At 40.7% G+C, this 13,017-nt stretch overlaps 1 protein-coding gene across 1 annotated transcript in view; it reads left to right on the forward strand.

The window, feature by feature from the left end:
- The window catches only part of ABCA12 (ATP binding cassette subfamily A member 12), an 87,061-nt gene that overhangs the window by 29,001 nt on the left and 45,043 nt on the right, over nt 1-13,017 (forward strand). The window contains exons 8-17 of the mRNA XM_061348135.1: nt 1,114-1,226; nt 2,270-2,366; nt 2,495-6,652; nt 7,286-7,401; nt 8,117-8,223; nt 9,642-9,895; nt 10,008-10,120; nt 10,559-10,683; nt 11,494-11,667; nt 12,568-12,732. Coding sequence (XP_061204119.1) covers nt 1,114-1,226; nt 2,270-2,366; nt 2,495-6,652; nt 7,286-7,401; nt 8,117-8,223; nt 9,642-9,895; nt 10,008-10,120; nt 10,559-10,683; nt 11,494-11,667; nt 12,568-12,732 — 5,422 coding nt within the window. The remainder of the gene's footprint in view (nt 1-1,113; nt 1,227-2,269; nt 2,367-2,494; nt 6,653-7,285; nt 7,402-8,116; nt 8,224-9,641; nt 9,896-10,007; nt 10,121-10,558; nt 10,684-11,493; nt 11,668-12,567; nt 12,733-13,017) is intronic.

The raw sequence follows: 13,017 nt of genomic DNA on the forward strand, positions 1-13,017 counted from the left end.
TTCATCTAGTCCAACCCTCCTGCATGAGGAGGGACACCTTCAATTAGATCAGGTTGCCCAGAACCACATCCAGCCTGGTCTTGAATGTCTCCAGGGATGATACACCCACCACCTCTTTGGGCATGTCTGCTACCTTCTGATCTGTATGATATGCATCCACTTTTGGCAAGCCTATGCCTCTCTCCTCCTTGGCTCTGCCATTGCTCAACTAAACATGTCATTTATAACTGCAGTTTCTTCCCCCTTTAAAACTCTTACTAACAAGCACAACTGCAGAATGGAAATGGTGAGCACCAAGTCCATGAAACCTGCATGGAGACATTATGTTAAACGAGGAGAAAAGAGTTCCCTGTTACTCTGTAAGTTGCCACTGAAATCAGCTCAGCTAGCTTCTTTGTGTGTCAGCTGCAAAACCTCAGGCAGGGGAGAGAACATGCATTTCACAGTGACCCTGTGCCTGCAGTGAAAAGCTGCTCTTTGTACGGGAGAAGCAAAAGAGAGTAATAATCACCATGAAGTTTTCAGTAACCTGCACACAGTAAGCAGACTTTTAAATTACTTCCTCTGTGATACAATATGCCTGATTATCAGCTTATTCTTTCCTAAGACTCAAAAACATTCCTTGCTTCCTTGTCAGCCTGATTATTACAGTATAAAAGAGGAAAGAAGGAGAACAGGAAATGGTAATGGTTATTTGTGATTGCTTCTTCCTTCCACATATGTTGTTCCCTAGGGATCCCTGCTCAACCTGGAGTCTTGTCTGCTTGCTTCTTGGTTTCTCTTAGAAAGAGATTCAGAGCAGCAGTGAATTACTGGGCTGACATATCACCTGGGTGTTTTCTAAGACCTTTTGTGAGGATTTAAGTGGTTAAAAATCTATAGATTTTACATAACCTTTTGAAAAAGTACTCCTAATGAGTACCACACATCTGTTTGTGCTACTATACTACCATGGTTTTCCCATCAAAGCCCATTGTATTTGTATTTTGTGCATGATGAGACAAATAATTAAAGGTCTTCTGTGTCAGGCATCTTAAGAACTGTTGTACTCCAGTTTGAATACTTGTTTTATTTCTTTTCATAAACCTGGATGTGTGTTTGTTTTTCCTTTAGCATTCTGCTGGCAGCTGAGAATGTTTCTGCATCACTTGTGACTGATGACAGATTCAAAACTAATCAGAATGGGGTTAGAGATCTTCCATATTCCCTGAGCTGCTTGGAGCAAGGTAAGACTTCTCCATATAGTCATATCTGTGCTGAAAACCTGTGGTGCTGAGGAGAAGCAAACTCTAGGCTTATACATAACAATATAGATTGCATACTATTCAGGGCTCAACATAATGAAATCTTCTTTCAACTTTTTACAAATTGAGTAAAATACCTTATTTCAAATGGAGAAGCAAAAAAAGTTTTGTTAATACACTGAATGAACATGAGTTTGCAGTCTCAGTGGAGATGGGGAGTGGTCATTTTTTATCTTGATTTTTAGGGGGTGAGAGAACATCAAAATCTGCCTGTAGTTGTGGGCTTTGTCAAATTCACCTCAGTACATCAAGGTAGGGGCCGGGGCTGGAATGCATAACAAGCAGTATTCATCAGGATTGGCCATTCCTCTAAACCCCTGTCAGCTTATAGCAGAGGCAGAGTCTTGATGTCCACCTCTAACTGAGGTTATGTGAATAGGCAAGGGAATGGTACAGCATCTAGATGCTACAAGGGTCAGATGGGTAAATGCTATCCATTCTATACTTATTTCATGGAGGTTGTGGCAGTTGAGGGGAATAAGAAGAAAGATTAATGCAATTCAAGTAAGGAGGACATGGAGATGTGTCTTGTGAGAGGACTGGACACTTGGGGATATCAAGATGAATGTAAAAGGCTATGACAGACATAAGTGATGCTGCAGACAAAGACTACACGTGAGTAGTAAAAAGTGATTCCCAGATGAAGGGGAAGAAACAAGCTGCGTAACTGATGGCGAAATGATTCTAAAGCAGGAAGAGAGCTCCATTAGCACTCAGATCACAGGGGCATTTTGCTGTTCCTGAGATGGAAAATAGTTTATACAATGGTAGATAGCATCCTGACTTTGTTCTGAAGGCCCGTAAGAATTACACCCCAAAAAAACACCCAAATTTCTAACCAGCATCTTGTGTCTTGTTATAGGAGCCTAACTTCATACATGCATGTTATCCTTGACAGATTTGTGATGCGGCTTTTCTCAGTTTCCAAAGTAATGTGATCTTTACTCTTCACATATTTGCTCTAGATAAAGGAAAAGATTTGGTGACCAGATATATTTGTGATCCCTTTGTTAACTGGAAAGACAATTGGACTTTAGTATCTGAATTGAAGGAAGTCCTGAGGTAAGATATTATCTAAAGGAATATTACTAACAGTATAATTCATATCTATGATCTTTACTCTAAATCACCTTACATTTCCACTTGCATTGATTTCATATTCACTAAAATGCTTTTTTGTTCCCCTCCAGAAAAATAAAGTCACCAGAGATTGGTGGAAAATACTCCAAGATGTCCATTAATTTGAATGAGTTAGAAGCCATACAAAAGTCTCTACATCCTTTAAAAGACTTTGAGAAAAAAATGAATAGAAGTGAATTAAAAAGCTTAAATCTATTCAGAAATTTGAAGAATGAAACATTACAGAAATTGTATGCAGTTCTTGAACTGGGAATGAATCCAAATCATGATTATAAATTAAAGGAACCATATAATAAGGAAATAATTGATAAAATCTATAACTTCACATCAATACAATTACAGAATGACTTTAATGGGACTTCCATTTTCAATATAATGACCCAGTGGAAAGAAATTCAGAGTGCTTTAAAATTAGCTACAAGGATTTGGAATCCAGTTCTGCTAAATACTTCTAATTTTAGTGCAGTGCACACTAAGGATGCTCTCAAATTTTTGCTCTCCACTAGCATGCCATTCTCTCTGGAAGACTTCAGAGACCATTTAAATGGAATGCAAGAAATGTTGTCTTTGTTTTCTGGTGATCTCCTGAAGCCTGTGTCCTACAGAAACTTTCCAGACCAGCTCCTAGCTCTCCAGAAGCTTTTTTTTATAATGACAGACAAAACCATAGGTTATCAGTACCTACTGATGCCTGTGTTTGAGCTGATGCAGAAAGTAGAAAGCTCCATGGGTGAGGCCTGGTGGGATGAGTTGAATGCCTACTGGCGCTTTGGGGAGAAACTGAGATCAATGAAGTGGAATAACACAGGCATCAGAGCCTATGGGCAGTTTTTAGATGTACTAAACAGCCATTTTCAAAAGCTCAATAATAATTCAACTGGTGTTTTCAGTGAGCAGTTGGATCAACTGTCAGAATTTATAATGGCTGTGTTTAAAGAGTTTGGGGAAAACTCTGAAGTAGCCAATATCTCACTAGTCACTCAAGCCATACAAAAGACCTTGTACATATTAAAAGACTTACAACTGAATTATAATGTCAGCAAATTAAAATCTATAGATCTTTTCTTTAATTTTGACAATAAAGCCTTTGAAAGGTTGTCTGAACTTCTGAAGACAGCAATGAAAATCCTTCGTTATACAAGTGCCAGGGAAGCTTTCAGTGAAGAAATAATGAACACTGTCTATAACCTAACACGTCTTCTACTACAGGAGTTCAGCAAGTCTTCCTTACAGCACAATACTGCACTAGAGGCAAATATTTGGCAGTTTTTGCATTTAGCCTTGAGGCCTTTCCTTGAGAACAGCAACAATGGTTATGGGCCATCCCAGAACTGCTCTGCTCAAGACATACTCCACATAACGCTAGAGATGGTGTTTGAAAACACCATTCTAAGTGAGTCCTTAGCCAGGAGCCCCTGCAAAGCCCTCTTTGATTCTGTGGTCACGGAGGCTGGAACAGTGCAGAATGACACCTTTACAGATATGTTCTGGCAGGCCTTAACAAACCTGAAACTGTCTCCAGAGTTCGCTGGTGTCTACAAGAACAGCAGTGGCCACTTTTCCAAGGAGCTGTCGTGCATCATCCAGTCTCTGCAGTTTTCTCTGAGCTTTCTTTCTGAATTAAGTGTTGTCTCCGATCTGGAAAGCTCTTGGGTAGAAGAGAAGGTGAGAGCTCTGGCTTCTTTCACAGAGGGGCTGCTGCAGAGTGATGCCTCCTGCCCTATCCCAGTCCAGGACGTGCATGATGTGCTCCCATCTCAGCTTTGGAACATGATCATTCCTCTCATACTGAATGAAACAGTACTGAACTCCCTAAATTCCTCTGACAGCTTTGCAGACTGGCATAGGCTGCCTGTGTTTTCCCATCTTTTATTGACTCTTTCCATGAGGAACAGCAGTATATATGAACTGCTACAGGTGGGCAGAAAAGCTTCCAACCAGTCGGAGTGGGCATATTTCTCAAAGCTATGGCATGCCACTGGCAATGTGTTGACCACCAAATGGAACCTAACAGAAGTGGACGAATACATGAAACTCCTGGAAGTTATGAGGAAAAGTCTGATTCTTGTGGACTTTGGGGTAGCTCCTGTGAAAACATTAGTAGATCAGACCTTTCACAGTTCTAGTGGAGGAATTAAATCCTCAGATCTGGGTGATTTGTATAGTTCCTTAAACCTCTTTTTCAATTCCACTTCTCCCACAAACAGCACTCTGGACCTAGAAAGAATATTTCCAGAAATACTACCACTGTATGAAGGTGGTGGTGAAGGATTGTTCTACCCTGATCGCTACGGAAAAGAAGATCAAGATATTCTAACCATGGCTGCCGTGATTTGGAATCAAATAATTCTAAACGGAACTCATTTTAATACAGAGAAAGCATGGGAGGCTATCAAAATGCTTGTGCTTCATGAAATCTCACTTGAAGACATTGAAAATTATCTCAGCAGAAATGAAAAACTGTTGTCATTATTTTCTGACTTCTTGTTGACCCCTGTAACTTCTGAACATCTTGCAGAACAGCTCTTGTCCCCTGAGCAGCTTCTTGCTACCCTGGCAAATGTGAGTTCCAGTGATCGTTATCTACTGATCTCTTCTTTATCTGTGCTAATGGAGAAACTCCAGAGTTCCCCTCATGAAAGGCAGGCAAATGAACTTCATGCTTTCTTGCATATTGCTGAAGTACTCCAGTCCATGAACTGGGATAGTACAGATGACCTCATTTCCCAGTTAATTCTAGACATGCTGCAAGATCAGTTCACTACTATGAAAGATTACTCCAGTCTTCCTTTCAGCAAGGAACTGGAGCAGCTGATAAACTTTGCATTCTCCATGTTTGAGCTGTATGGTGAAGACGACTCCAGAGGAACCAATATCTCCACATACTTGCAGGCCATGCAAAGGGGTAGCTTAATTTTAAAAGGTTTGCAGAAAAGCTATAACATCAGTGAGCTTGAAACTATCAACCTATTGTTTGATTTTTACAGTAACTATACCCAGAGACTGATTGGAATATGGAGTGCAGGAATGGAAGTCCTTCATGATGTCAACTTAAACAAAACATTCGAAGAAAAAATGGACGTTGTCTATAATTTCTCACATTTGCTGCTGCAGGACGAGTTCAGCAAGTCTTCCTTACAGCACAATACTGCACTAGAGGCAAATATTTGGCAGTTTTTGCATTTAGCCTTGAGGCCTTTCCTTGAGAACAGCAACAATGGTTATGGGCCATCCCAGAACTGCTCTGCTCAAGACATACTCCACATAACGCTAGAGATGGTGTTTGAAAACACCATTCTAAGTGAGTCCTTAGCCAGGAGCCCCTGCAAAGCCCTCTTTGATTCTGTGGTCACGGAGGCTGGAACAGTGCAGAATGACACCTTTACAGATATGTTCTGGCAGGCCTTAACAAACCTGAAACTGTCTCCAGAGTTCGCTGGTGTCTACAAGAACAGCAGTGGCCACTTTTCCAAGGAGCTGTCGTGCATCATCCAGTCTCTGCAGTTTTCTCTGAGCTTTCTTTCTGAATTAAGTGTTGTCTCCGATCTGGAAAGCTCTTGGGTAGAAGAGAAGGTGAGAGCTCTGGCTTCTTTCACAGAGGGGCTGCTGCAGAGTGATGCCTCCTGCCCTATCCCAGTCCAGGACGTGCATGATGTGCTCCCATCTCAACTTTGGAACATGATCATTCCTCTCATACTGAATGAAACAGTACTGAACTCCCTAAATTCCTCTGACAGTTTACCAGGCTGGAACAACCTGTCCAGACTGTTAAGTGTGGCACAGGGCGAGCTCTACATGAACGACCTGCTGCAGAGACTTCAAGGCACCTTCAGCCTCACCCAATGGAGTTATTACTCAAGCTTCTGGGATGTGGTTGAAAGTTTCCTAAACACCCAAACGAATCTAACTGAAGCAGCTGCCTTTGCAAAGTTATTGGAAGCAGTGGTAAATAACTCTGCCAGTGATGTGTCAGCTCTAGAAATCACAGAAGCCATTCACTACGTTCTCAAGAGGCTGAACTTCTCTGATCTGCTAAGTGAATTCAATACAAGTTCCAGTTCGGCTTTTCTCTCCAACAAAGCTAGTTTTGACACTGTGATTGATATTGTCACTCATCGCTTCATTGTCATGGCAGAAAACCTCTATAACAAGACTGTACCTTGGACTCAGAGTGACCATTCTCTGTCACCAGCCAGTTTAATTGCACGGTAAGTTTGTTTTTTGGGTATTGCAATAGCATTTATGGGCAGTAACCACCATTCTCATTCCAGCATGACAAGTATGTAATTTTCTTCCAGTGGAGCACCTTAAGCCTGCAATCACCAGAATTTAGGAGACTAGCTATAAGGTGGGTTAAATTGAAGAAGAAGAAATTTGTCCTTGAACTGAACATACAGCTAAAAGTGGGACTTTCAAAAATCTTCTGGTTTAGGGTGTATCAGTTCACAGTGAAAGCAGAATCCTGTAGGAGGTTTGCTACTAGTGGTAAACTCTTTGGAAACCTCTTCTTTATGGTATAACTCTCTAATTTTTGATTCTCAATCTCCCCTAGGCATTACTTTCCAACTTTTCCTTGTAGCCACAGCGAGCCTTTCAAGTGTGTTTTCTTATTACATATGGCTTGAGAGTGAATGACAGCTTTGGGAGATGAAAGTAAAAAGAATTGATGAAATATAATTGGGAGGATACCCACTTAGGAAGTGTCATGGGAGACACATGGCTTCATCTGGAATTCTTATTTACACTGCCAAGGAAAAGCATCTACACAGCTGACAGGTTGCTCACTAATGCACCTTGTCTCTGAAAGAGAAGCTGGTTTAAAATCCTATCTTATTTTTCAGATTTCTGGTTTTAGAATTTGAAAACACCATCTTACAGTTGACAGTGAATAACAGCTATAACCCCTACCTGATGTGTTTAATAAATATCACTGAAGCTGGAGACAGCAAATTGACAGGTAATCATGATTTCATTAATGTTGTGGGACTTCAGCTGGAATATGTTGTGCCTCTCTTTCCAACGTGCTTTGTCTAATGCTGAGAAGGAATGGTGCTACACTATTTTTCCTGCTGGCAATTAACTGGAGCTGTGAGACTTCAGGACACAGACTCCTTTTTTTGTTTGAGTTATGTCACATTGTGAATATAAGTTTTCCATCCAACTCTATCCAGAAGGCATGTCTACTCTTCGTGATGTGATGACAAGTTGCTGATACTCAGATAAAGAAATCTTACAAATAAGGAACCTATATTCCCTTCACAGCTATATGTACCTGTAAGATGACAGGGGTTATTTTTGAGAGTTAACATGGTATTTCACATAGATATTCATCATATGAGCTTATTGTAAAACCTGAGAGGTTTATCTGCTCACAGAATATAGCTACAGTGTGTACTCTGAAGGGCGCTGTCAGAAGTTCTGTTATCAGTGGGGTGTGGATTTCTTTCAGACCAGAGCACCTACTCAGACTGGATCCATTATAATCCAGATTACAACCTAGGTCTTGGTCTGTGATTTCAGAGGCCATGACATGATTTTGAGCCATGACAATTTGGTGGAAAAAATCAGTGATCAGTAGGCCTCAGGATAAAAGCGCTAATATTCCCATCTGCAAAGTATCTGCAAGTCTAGTGGTTTTGCCTCTAGTAACTTTTGTTTTCTTCCTTGCACAGAAAACATCACACTACTTTTGAAGCAAACTCATCTGAAAAGGAACTCTTTTATGCAAAATAATACCTCTGAGAAACATTCATCCATACCAGAGCTCCTGAAGCTAAAAGTGAGTCTCCTTAAAATGCTGACTTGAAGGACATCATGCTGTGATACATAAATGTGAAGTGGAGGTTTTGAAAAACAGCATATGGAAAAAAAGTTTCTTAAAAGAATAGCTGATAAAAACTAGGACTGAAATTCTTTTCTGCCTGCTGCCTATACTTAAAGGTCACCATCAAAATGGGCTGAGGATCTTGTCCTTATGTGAGTCCCTACCAAGTGTACCCCCGTTTTTCTGAGAAGGCAGAGGTGTTCCTGTCCTTCCACTTTGTTGGCTAGAATGGCTTCTGTTTTTCACCAGCCATCCCAAAAGAATGAGCACTGCATAGGTTGCCAGTGGCAGCATATTCTTCATAACTCAGTACAATAGTAGTTTTAAAGTTCAGTACACTGAGATTTAGCAAACCATTGTGAAGAGCAGAGATCATTCTGGGATGCCTCAGGTTCATTTGAGGTCTAGGGATTATTTTTTGAAGTCACAAATAGCAGCTGAATACCTCTGCCCAGCCAAAAATCAGTGGAATTGTTCATTCCCAACTGGTAGTTTTAAACATGGTTTAGTTACCACATGTCCAAGTCCCCACATGCTTCCTTTATCCCTAGATGTCTCACAGCACCATAATGGTTTCTGAGATTAAGCACCTAAGCAGTAGTGACTCAGGGATTTCCCTCACCAGCTTTGGATTTGGCAATGCCTCATTTGAATAAAATGCTTCTTATACCATACGTATGACCATGACTGCAGTAATAACATGCATGCATTTTATTGCATAAGGAATAGAATTTAGAACTCTTTGTTTTAATGCAATGCTGTTACTGCTTAATATATCTGTAACAATAATATGATGAGCTGCAGTGTGACAGATGCTGATAAGCACAAACCAGAAAACAGTCCTTGCCATGAGACACTGATAATGTAAGTACTGTTGCCAGACAAGAGGGTAGCCTGTAATAACAGAGTAGGCAAAGGACTATGATTTTACACAGGTTGGCAGATGTGGAAGTCCTGATGTGTAGCCACCTGTGTTTCATATGCTGTAGTACAGTTGACCAGGTGGTATCTGAAAAGTTAAACCTGTTGCACGAGGTAAATTTATTTGGTCTCTGGGAAGATTAATTGGTCAGCAGGTAAGTCCAAATGGACTATTGCTGTGTATGCATTTTGGGCAGGGGAAATGATATGTTAAGGCTTGCAAGGTTTATAGATCCTGTGCAATGTTGCATAGCTAGGTCTTCTACAGACTCATGTAGGAATGATTGTTATAAACCGGAGACATTTCAAATGAACTAAAAATTTAATACGTATTTTTAATCCTAAAGAAAAACAGAAAGGGACATCTAGACTTTTAAAAATCTCCCTTTTATAATTCTGTCACCTAAATGGTGTTTGTGCATTTGTTTTGCTTTTCACAATTTCTTTTGAAGATATCTCACCTTCGGGATCTGACAACTATTCTTTGTGACTATGAGAGCTTTAAGTCAATACAGGACATCTGCCAATTCCCTAATGTTAGTTTTGGAGAACTGTGTGAACAGAGTCAACCTTATGTGCAGCTCCTCCACACTATTGAACTGAGCAATCAAGTTGTGACCAATGTACTGAATCACAGAAGAATCTCCCAAGAGCTTCAAAATATACTTATTGGGGATGCCACGAACATCCAGACACAAGTGAAGTGGTGAGGCTCTCACTCTGCCTTAAACTGCTTTAGTATTCTGTTCTTGAAATGGCTTCTTGTCTTCTTTACATATGCTTAATTTTGTTGGTGGTTTGTTTTTTTTCTGATGTAGGTTTCAAGAAAGTGTACCAGAAATTGCTTTCTTTCAAGAGATTCCTCAATATATGACTGCTTTGAATTCCATATTGAACATCACTGAGAATTTAACATACTCTAACAAACAAGGTAGTTTTCTGTATTTACCTTACCATGTGGGCAAACATGATTCCTGGTACCATACTTTCTGCTGAAAATCCCAAGGCTTCCTTAGCTGCCAGGGAGAAGTGATGTTAATGAAATAACCATACACCATGTCCTTGGGATCTTTTATCTAGGGTAATTCTGAAGCCTGTTCTATACCACCCTTTGTTTCCCACACAGCCCAAATAGTTCTTTGTGCTGCAAGTCCAAAATGAGCAACTTTTGCCATCACTAGACCTGTCAACCACAAATCAGACTTCAAAACCTAGGAAATATGACTGTATTTTGAAAGGTTTGGGGTTTTTTATCAGCAACTATGTAACACACTTCCATACTTAACCTAAAGTCCTTTCTGTGTCCTTAAGATAGCTGTATGTCTGGAGAAAGTAATTACATTAATTGTTCTGTGATTGCTCTTTATAGAAAAGTTAAAAGATGTGTTTAAAAATGTGGACCAGCTCAAAGAAGATCTCAAAACCACAACAGGAATGCCCACAGCCAGTATTGATGCTCTTCTGGAAGCATCTCTCCCAGAAAACAGCAGTCAGGTAAGTCTGTGGTCATCCTTGCAGGAGGTCTTGTTGCTTTCTTGCTCTCAGACCATGAAAACCAGAATTTGCTAGTGAATACAGCTAAGCAGATCAGTGCATGCATGACAACCCAAAGAGAGGTGAATGATCCCATAGGGATAGACAGCATAGCATGTTATGGATCAAAGTGGCCACCAGAAGTGCAATAAGAGCAGTCATTGTCACCAGTCCAGCCATAGGAGACCAATAGCCATATGGTCTCTTTGGCTGTCACCAGCAGCTGGTATGCAGCCAGGCACTGCCTGGTGGGTGATTACTCTGATCTGCAGCAAGAGGCCAGTTCACTATAGCAGACTAATGAGGACTGAGTGGGATCATTGGTGGGGTCTTCAGTGCTGAGAAATCATTTCAGTCCAGATGGAAAAGCACACTTCTAACCATGTGAGAGAACTCAGGATCCAGAAATAGCCTCCCGTAACAAAGGATGAGCTTGACTACCTCAGCCTCCTGCACAAATAGAGCTCCAGATGCTTTTCCCCTTCCCAACCATCTTGCCTGGACTGAGCACACTCTTTTCTAAACTTCACATGCATCAGTCGATGGGAAATTGAAGCCACAAAAGTTTTTACTACTGTGCAAGCTGGGCAGTAAAACACAATCTTTAGGATTTGTCCCTTGGAGCAGGAGTAATGGGGTAGGCATTTTCTGGTTCTCAGGGTTGAAATATGACCCTGTGGAAAGAACAACAGCGAGGCAAGATTAATCCATGCATCCTAGAGTGAGCAGTCTACCCCTTAACAAATCTTTTCTTTTTTTGTACAAACACAGCTCATTTCTCAGATCCTCCAGCTGGAGTCTTGTAGCGTCCATCCTGCTGACCCACAGCTGCAAACAGTAGCGAAGGAGTTCTGCAATCTCTCTCTTCCAGAGAGGACTCGTGAGATGTACATCCTGGGGGTCACTCTGTTGCGACACTTAGACATTTACAGTTTCTTATACAAGGTTAGTGCTGGATTTGTAGAGTGCTTTCTGTAGTCTTTGCTGCATGTAGCGGCTGAAAGGTCATAAAATACCATTGCAGTGGCCAGAAGCGATGCTGATTTACACAAGCCAAAGATCAGGCTTTGCTCATACAGTGATTTTTATTGCATATCCATGCTGTGACAGTGTGGATATAAATGAGGATCCCAGCTGGTGTAAACCAGCTAACCTCATTGAAAGTCACTGTACCTACTCTAAATGCCTCCCTATTGTATATCATTTATATGCTGCACAACCTCTTGAACATTCCCCTCTGCATTCAGGCTTCCCAAAAAATAAGTCACTGGGCTAAATGTTTTGTTCCTTGGAAAGGGAAGCCCTGGAAAATTTTCTGTAAAATACATGTTCTCAATCTAGTTGACTACCAAGTTAATAAATTATTCAAATACCCCATGCATACAACCATAGAAACAAAATGTAAAAATACTATTCACAGAGAATTGCATATTGAATCTGTGTTTAAAAAAGCTACAGAAATGATCCTGGGGAAGAAGATTTATTAAATGAGGATTAATTTGGCTCAGGCCAAAAGTCACTCGCAGTGTTTGACATCTATGTTGTGCAAAACGCTACCTCATAGAGACTCAGATTATGTTCCAGCCAGTATGTGGTGCACATTTCCCAACTGTAGGTGTTCGGAAACATGCACTGTTCAGGATATGCAATATTCAGGGGAGTGTTTTCAAAAGCACTTGGGGATTTAGGAATACAAATACCATTCATTTCCTATGGGATATCCATTCCCTAAGCCTCCTTACAGATTTGTAAATCCCACAGTCTTTGTCTTGGAATTAACACACTACATGTATGTGCTCACGGATTCCTGCTAATCGTAACTGATTTCCTTCCTGCTTCTTGTAGATGTTTTTCCCTAAGGAACTTCAGAAACCCATGGACAAGATGTTAGGCTTTCTGACAAAAGTGAAATATTTCAGAAACCAGGTTGAATCTGATGTTGATCCATTACTACAAGCTATTCATTCACTGAAAAAGCTCCGGCAGTCTAGAAACATGCCACTGACTAAGGTACGTGTAGACTGCATATGCTTTGAAGGCAAAACACCACTGGAACAGTTTCCACAATAATTTCTTACCTTAGAAGCCAAAGGTGTGTTAAATCATAGATTACTGAACCTCTTTTAAAGCAGCAGTGTTCTAAGAATCTCTTTCAAACTTATACATTGCCTTCTTGGGAGAGCTTTGATTTGGAGCAGTGGGGCTGCCATGTGCTCATCACAGGAGGGACACTAGCTACATGTGCCATGAGAGGGACAGCAAGAACAAAAATACAGGAGATGGAGGACTGCCTTG

The sequence above is a fragment of the Neopsephotus bourkii genome, unplaced genomic scaffold (genome assembly GCF_033783945.1).
Source record: "Neopsephotus bourkii isolate Nb327-2 ecotype Australia unplaced genomic scaffold, CSIRO-AGI_Nbou_v1 NB_335, whole genome shotgun sequence".
NCBI classification, from domain to species: domain Eukaryota; kingdom Metazoa; phylum Chordata; class Aves; order Psittaciformes; family Psittacidae; genus Neopsephotus; species Neopsephotus bourkii.